The sequence below is a fragment of the Alnus glutinosa genome, chromosome 6 (assembly GCF_958979055.1).
Source record: "Alnus glutinosa chromosome 6, dhAlnGlut1.1, whole genome shotgun sequence".
NCBI classification, from domain to species: domain Eukaryota; kingdom Viridiplantae; phylum Streptophyta; class Magnoliopsida; order Fagales; family Betulaceae; genus Alnus; species Alnus glutinosa.
This window is the reverse complement of record NC_084891.1, coordinates 29536750-29544463: the sequence shown is the minus strand read 5'-3', so window position 1 is coordinate 29544463 and position 7714 is coordinate 29536750. Positions and strand designations below refer to the sequence as shown.

Sequence of the window (7714 nt, the reverse complement as noted above, 5' to 3'; positions counted from 1 at the left end):
TCCCTAATATTTAAAAAGCCTTTTCTCCCACTTGTTTCTTCAAGATAAACCCTTAACGCTAATCTTTGTCTAGCATGACAATTAGTGTAATCAAACTTGGAAAATCACTCTTGTGATTACAGTTTCTTTACAAAATGGCTTGCGTCGAAACAAAAGGAGCCAAAAAAAAAAAAAAAAAAAGGCTCAGAAACCAACATGATATCAGTGTAAGCAATGGTTTATCGAAAGGGCGAACCCACGTCTATTGTAGACTTGTAGCTGCATAATTGAAGGGCTTGACGTAAGAGTGGAAACAAATATTTATAAATACAAGTTACTCTTTACACAAAGGCCAAAACCAAAAAACTCCACATCTACAACTTGCGAGGTCACATTCAACAATTTTTTTTTTTGTTTTTGATTTTGATGAATACGACATTTATTCAAAAGAAAAATAGCATTGAAAATTCCTCACCCCTCCCCTCCCCTTAGGAATTTTTTTTGAATGATTGAAAAATAGGATTGATGTGATATAAAGTTAAAATAATTTATATGGAAGAGTGAAAAAAAAATTGTATTGTAGTGGGTTTTTTATTTAAAAAGTAATAAAAAAGTGTTATATGATATAAAAAGTGAAAAAAATTTAAGAATGTTTTGAAGTTGATGTTTTTTGGAAGAAGTGAAAAGAAGAGAAGAAGAAGGGAAAGTGAATTTCAAACGGGGCTCCTCTATCAGCCTGTCCCCCTACTGTGACAATATATTTTCATTTATACCCCAATTAAAACAAATTTCTAAATTCTCATTTGTTTCCTTAAATCTCCCCCTCCCCAAGATCCTTGTTTTTACTTCCCATATAATCGTTTGCATTAGCTTTTCCTAAGTTCTTGGCTGGTTCCCGTGCTTGATGTCATTTCTATTCCTCCATACATGCTTTCAAATTCTTAGTCTTCCATTCTTGCAAGCCTCTCTACTCATAACTTCCTCCCATTCTGTTGGCGGATCATTCATGTCACATCTCCTCATAGCTTCTCTCCATATTCTTACTGTTTCCGCACTGAAAAAACAAATTGTCCCTTCCTTCTATGCAGTAGTTTCTGCAGAAAACACTTAACTTCTCCCTTATATTCCCATTTCAACAATCTTTCCCCTATTGTTAAGCAGTTCTTCATTGCTAGCCATAAAACAAAAGCTTGTTTAGGTATTGCAAGTGGAAACCAAATTAATTTTCACCAACCAACTTCTGACTGATAGTTTGCTTTGAATGTGACTAAAGCTTTTGATCTAGCTGGCTTCCAATTCCAATTCCAATTCTTCTCTTTCAAAACAGTCGATAATTTTGCCTCCACTTTACTTTGAGCATCATACACTGCCCTATGCCCCATATTGTTCATAGAGTACACCCGTCACCCATCAGGATGCCCCCAATCTAGCCATAAGTATATATTCATCCCATCTCCCACTTCATATTTTATGAAATTCTAGCAATATCTCTCAACTCTAAGATCTTTCCCCAACTCCATGTGTAGTGTTGTTCATCTCCCAAAAATTTCTTCCCTTCAATAATTTCTCCTTTACCCAAGACACCCCCAAGAGAACCAGCTTTTGTGAAATAACTCCACACACCATATCATTATATATTCTACTCTTTTAATTCCCAATCCTCCTTCCTTCTTATACATTCAACAATTAATACCCATACGAAATCTACACCTATGACATAGACAATATACAAAATAATAAAAAAAAATTCCCACTTGGCACTTGCATCCGTCTACATGTCCAAATCAGACATAAATTTCACTTTCATTCCAATTTTAGAGTACCTATTAAAATATACCAGTAAGTTATCAAACAGAAAAAACATAAAATATTGAGTTCCTTTTTCTGAAATTTCTTCTCTAGAGAGAAATGATGTTTGACTTTACAAACTACAGTATTTGCAATCCAGCCTTTGCTTGAACTTAAGACAACCCATTTCAGTACAATTTTGAAATATCAGATCAAGATTCCATAGCTGTTGTGGCCCACAGTGAACGACCAAGATTCACTGCTTCCAAAAAAGACCTCTCTCCCTCCAAAGCCCCCCTTATTTTTGCTGACTTTGTCCAGCAGTCCAGCTAGTTAAACTATGAAGCATTCTTGTGACAGCCAACTCTGCTGGGAGTTCATGCTTACAACTTCCCAGCCAGGCTTTGACATCCAAGCCAGAAATTAATGGAAGGATTGCATACATTATGGACTTTAACCTCTGCAGACCTCATCAAGACTACTCAGAGCATTTTACAATGAAGACCACTCAGAGCATTTTGAACTTGAAACTTGGCAGACCTCATCAAGACCACTCAAAGCCTTTTATAATTACAAAGGGCCACAGCTGCCTAAGATAAATGATAGTGAGAAACTTGGAGGCACAGTTTGATAGTTTGGTTCTGCAATGATCGGCACACATCAATACACTCCTCCAAATCATCATCACATGTTAATAAGATCCACTCAGCATCATCATCCAAGTACTTGAGATCAAATCTACTTATGTCATCTATATTAAATCGTCTGGCGATTTCTAGCAGTAAATCCTTATGTTTCCAAGTGTTTTGCATGCGAAAACGCACTTTCTCATCTCCGTATGTGACCTTGACTTTCAAAGTATTCCCTTCTTGAGATAGCCGACCACTATTTTTCCGTAAGGGCCGTAGACTCTCAGCATTAGGATGCTCATTAAGAGATTTATGGCTCCAGGATCTAGCCAGCAGGTTTGGTCCTTGACTTGAGGCCTGCAGCTCTGCTTCACTTCCAACCCTCTTCAGCACACCATCACCAAGGTTTTCTCCAACCATTGGATCGTCAAAACCAGCAACATTCCATGTAGAAGGATGTTGGAGTGTCCCACTTGAACTCGAACTCTGAGTGCATGAAGAGGAGGGTGATTTTGATGCAGCAGCTTGAGGGTTCAAAATCCCACCCTCAGGCTGCATGCTTGATGGCTGTGGATGATCACTGAGCTTTGAAGCTGAAGGGCTGGTTCCTCCTAAGTTTTGAGAGGCTAGCTCTGGGAAGTTTGTATAAAAGGATTTAATTTGTAAAGTACCAGATGCACCTTGGACTGAATCGATTACCCCTTGGAGTTTCAGTAAGGAGTGACCGACCTTCTTAATTTTTCGAGAAGGCCACCGTTTAATCCCATGATGTCGGCAGATTCTTTTCAAAGTCGTTGGACACACTGAAAGTAAATAACAGCTATAAGTACTAAACTCAAGAGCCTGATGCTGGAAATATTAACATAATCTACCTTAAATATTAAAGGGAGCACTTATAAGTATTAAGCGAAGCAGCAGCCAGCAAAATTGATACTAATGATTCTCCCAAAAAAATGCCACCATTTTCAAAATCTGCATAGACAAAGGATAGCTGCTCTAGTACAAGCTAGGTGATAATCCAGCAAATAATGGCACCCAGCCACCCAGGGATGGGTGCAGAGCAGACCCATTGTCATGCCTAACATTTTCTTTTTCCTTTTTGGGTGCAATCTTTCTTTTTTATTACGAGAAATGTAGTTTTTTTTTCTAATTTGTTTTTCTTCTTCTTTTAATTTTTTTTTTTTGCAGAGTGGGGTTAGGTTTAAAAGTCACCAACATTCAAGTATCAAATAAAATATGGCTTCAATTGTAATGAAGCTTTACCTCCAATACTCCTCGCGGCATCTTTTAGACTACCAGCAAAATATTGCTTAAGAACTTCCAAAGTGATCGTTTTCTCTGCCTTGGTACGTTTTTTCTCTCCAGCTATACCCATATCCAAACTTGGGGAGCTACCCTCATCATATGCAGAACACTCTTCACCAAACTCAGCATTTCTTTTTAGGTTAGAATCATGTTGATGTTGCCAAATCTCTGAGGACTTCTCATGTAAAATCTCTCCTCCGCTAGGTTTACCATTAACTGGCAAATTACTGTCCTCCTTGAGCTCATTGTCTGTTACAACACGTAAGCCCTGGCAAACCTGCTGTACAATAACGGACAGTGAACTAAGCATCTTCTTCTGTTCTTCAGGATCAGTGCAATCCACAGGCAAGAAGAACTCCAAGACAAAGTCAGCTGTACCAGTGTGGATGCTGCGCAGGTGTATCGCAACAGCAGCACGCAATCCAAACACCCTTGCATGGTGAGCCAAAGGATACTCTGTCTTGACAAAGGATCTTATATCAGTTGAGAAGCATGGTTGATTGGTCCCAAATGCTCTCCCGACAAGTCCTTGACCCCTCAACAAGTGATGCTCAGAGCAAGCCTCATGAAAACCCTGCATATTGTGATCAGCTACAATGCAAGCGTGATCTACAGTTGAAACACAATCAAGGTAGTTGTCATCAGAGTGCCGGCACCCCTCTTTACCTTGTTGAATGCAGGGAACCCAAGTTTGAGCTAAGGGCAATCTATGTGTCTCGCAAGCAGATCTCAAAACCTCTAGAATCTCAGGCAATGCAGCTTGGTAAATCTTGTCGGATGCCTGCTAAAAAGAACCCCAACCATGACATTAAAAAGAATATTGGATCATTTTATTAATTAATATTATTTTGCAACAATATCCAGTTACCTTGACATGCTCAGTGCTCAAAGCATCAGTACTCCTAAGATCCACAGCCTGCAAATTAACAAGTTGGCTCCAATCAGAAACACCGGATTAATGTGCATTGCGGTTTCACATTTGGCATATAAACAGGTTAACTATACAAGAGAAGCGACAATCCATTGATGGTTCCAGAATAAAAGCTGTACTTATTTTAGAGAATACATCTGAGAATGCAAACTCAAAAAGAAATAAGGCATTAATATATTTAGGAAGGAAAAAATTAGAAAAGGAAAGTTGAAATAGAATAAATTATAAACGATAGTACATTTGCCAATGCCAGTAAGAATATTGAAGTAATTTTAAATGCCATTTATAGTCTTTAGCCGCAAAGAAAGGGAGGAACCAGGACAAGAACACAAAATTCTGAAAAACAAGCAAAGAACACAAACCTCAAGTGCCTTGCAAACACTTTCCAGCTCAGGGTGATACTTGATATGCCGCTTCGTCATCACAACCTCAATAACGCCCAAGCAAGTCCTACTGCCTTGTTCAAAGATTGGAAGGGCAAGAGTTCCACAAATATCATACTGTTGAGCATGATTAACTCTTGGGTACTCATCACTTCTAAAGAATCGAACATCGGGGGTCCACTCAGGAACCTTATCCAAGTAAACCCGACCAGGCAATCCCACCAAGTACTTAGAATCCTTCTCAGCTGAGAATACAAAGCTCTCAGAGATCTCTCGGTATCGTGCAATACTCGGACAGCTAGAACCAATGGAGAAAGGTTGATTAATAGTTGTTAGAATGCGTCTACCCCCTTTATAGACAGGCACCCATATCTGTATAAGAACATCTTTATCTATTGTGACTTCTCTAATATACCCAATTGCCTTGATAAATCTCTCTGTTACAGAAGATGTAGAACCTGGATTCCCGCGGGGTGCAATCCACAACCTTGTGCCTGGTTCAGAACCTTCAATTACATTATTTTCTGACACACTACGACACCCAGCAAGAGTAATCGTATTCTGTCCAAGAGATGTAGCATTGACTAAACTTCTTTCCTGTGATTCATCAGGCGATGGTCTTCGCGTCTCATCTTGATTGCCCTTTTGAGATGGACTTGCGCTCAAGCTGCCATTAGTCTCCAAAGCAGGCCATAAAAGTAAAGGGTCTAAGAGGGCACCAGAACTAGAGGGAATCTGATTAAGGAATTCAGATCCATCTGTTGTTTCCAACCAGCATCCATCAGAAAAAAGTTCATCCATGAAGTCAAAATCCGTAGCTGTATCAAGCAGAGTATCCAGCATGGTAACGGGTGGTAAAACACCATCTTCCATCAGTATCCTTCTTCAAAAGCCCACCAGTTTTTTGATCCTTTTCCTCTGAATTTTCGAAGTTTGAAGTTCAAAAGCTGATCTAAAGCGAACTAAAAATATCCAAGAGTAGTTCCGGGAACATTTCCAGTCTCCACTCTTCCAAGTTCAAAACACTACTCTGTCCAAATTGGTGAAACATCATCACCAAGAAGACTCTTGGAGAACTAGAATTAAAGGAGATATAACAAACAAATTTTCTCAGAGAATGAAGGCCAGGTAACTTCACTTGCACAAAAAAGAAAGAAGATTAATGTAAATATTTTATGAAGAGTGGGCATCTTCTTTTCACTAACAAATCAAACTAGCAGAAATCAGTCAAATCTCATTTGCAAAACCACCATATCCATCAAAGTTGCGTCAAATAATGATGCAAATCAAAAAAGGAAGAAAAGCATAAAAAAAAACGAGAACCCACTTTGTAAATATTCTTCCAAGATGGTCAGTCAATGCCTTTCACAACATATACCCAAGATACAAGCTTTAAACAAAAGAAAATAAAGTCCCAAAATTCATTTCCATCAATAAATTCTTTTAAAAAAAAATCACATCCCATGAGATCAGAACTAAGCTAGGTTTTCAACCCCGCAAAACACAACAACAAATGAGAATCAAGAAAAGATAACCAGAGAAAAGAAAAGGAATAATAATAATTTGTAAAGATTCTAGGAGATACCTAAGTGGGGGCTTTTATTTGTGTATTTTTTTTTTTTTTTTTTTCCCTTTTCCCTTTGTACTTGTACGTTTCCAGAAATACCCAAAGAAAAGCTGTCTGAGAAACAGGAACATGAACGACTGAACTCCACAAAGCTGCTTTGCTTTCAAAAGCCTTGTACTTGTAACTTGTCCCTCCTCCAAACACCAAAGAGCCAGCTGTAGTATATACTGTATATTACCTCAGAATACTCGAGCTTTCTTTCCGAATCTGGTAGGAGTAGAATCGTTGCAAACGATTCCAGGCGATTGTTCAACGGTTTCTAGAACTCTTACTCTTTTTCCAAGAGCTGGGCGACCCCACAGACGCCAGCACACGCACGCCCACACGCAATGGCCTCTTGGGTGTGGGAACACTGGCTGTAAAGTCAACTAACAGCCAAGCGTTTTCAGGGGAGCGACGATGATGTCCCTGCTGACGTTGTACTTATATCTGATGTTGCTTTGTTGAATTTCGGTGGTATTGTAATCATCTCATCATAACTATGTAGTACTTTAGGTTCTATTGCGCGCATTCGTATGTTATAACACTTTTGTGAATATTTATTAGCGATGGAATCGGTGAGAATCGGGAGATGTAATGGAGGGCTTGTGCTTGGCACTACGCACGGCGATTGTTTAGATGCTCTCGCTCGATCTCTCGGTCCCGGTTTGTATTTAACTTTTGTATATACTATTTAATATGTCCACCACGAAAACCACAAAAGAGTTGACAACCACAACTTCATCTCCTGTTTGTGTTTCACTTTTCTTCGAAAACCACGAGACAGTTCGCAGCCACAACAGCATCTCCTGACTTCTGTTTGTGTTTCACTTTTCTTTTTCTTCTTTTACCTTTGAAAAATTACAGTTTCAGCCGTTTTCTAAATAATCTCCTGAATTATCATCACTAATATTTTAGCCTTTTAAACTATCAAGATATTTTAAAAATGCTCATTTTATTGAAATATGCTTATAATTTCTGTCACGTGTCATTTTTCAATTGAAAAAAATTAAAAAAAAATTAATATTTTATTTTATTTTTTTTAAAAGAAGAAGAAGAAGAAGAAGAAGAAGAAGAAAAAAATGGGTAAAAA

The 7714-nt window shown here is 38.4% G+C and overlaps 1 protein-coding gene across 4 annotated transcripts; it reads right to left on the bottom strand.

Moving 5' to 3' along the window:
- Positions 1 to 1766: 1766 nt before the first annotated feature.
- On the bottom strand, positions 1767 to 7259 carry LOC133870062 (protein NLP5-like). 4 transcript variants are annotated; one of them, XM_062307102.1, is made up of 5 exons: positions 6601 to 7259; positions 4995 to 6147; positions 4570 to 4617; positions 3660 to 4485; positions 1767 to 3199 (listed from the first exon to the last, which is right to left on the bottom strand). In XM_062307102.1, the coding sequence occupies exons 2-5, from the start codon at positions 5886 to 5888 to the stop codon at positions 2358 to 2360; spliced, it is 2610 nt and encodes an 869-aa protein (XP_062163086.1). In that variant the 5' UTR covers positions 5889 to 6147; positions 6601 to 7259; the 3' UTR covers positions 1767 to 2357. The 4 variants fall into 4 exon arrangements, with proteins under 4 accessions (XP_062163086.1, XP_062163087.1, XP_062163085.1 ...); XM_062307103.1 differs by having other exon boundaries at positions 4995 to 6045; XM_062307101.1 differs by lacking the exon at positions 6601 to 7259 and having other exon boundaries at positions 4995 to 6565.
- Positions 7260 to 7714: the final 455 nt, after the last annotated feature.

What these genes read in the sequence shown, in the direction of transcription:
- LOC133870062 (XM_062307102.1), bottom strand. Translation starts at nt 5,888, where the DNA reads ATGGAAGATGGTGTTTTACCACCCGTTACCATGCTGGATACTCTGCTT. An exon ending in GTGTTTGCAAGGCACTTGAG is followed by an intron (nt 4,618 to 4,994) that starts GTTTGTGTTCTT and finishes GTTAATTTGCAG; the next exon opens with GCTGTGGATCTTAGGAGTAC. An exon ending in TGCCGCGAGGAGTATTGGAG is followed by an intron (nt 3,200 to 3,659) that starts GTAAAGCTTCAT and finishes ATTTACTTTCAG; the next exon opens with TGTGTCCAACGACTTTGAAA.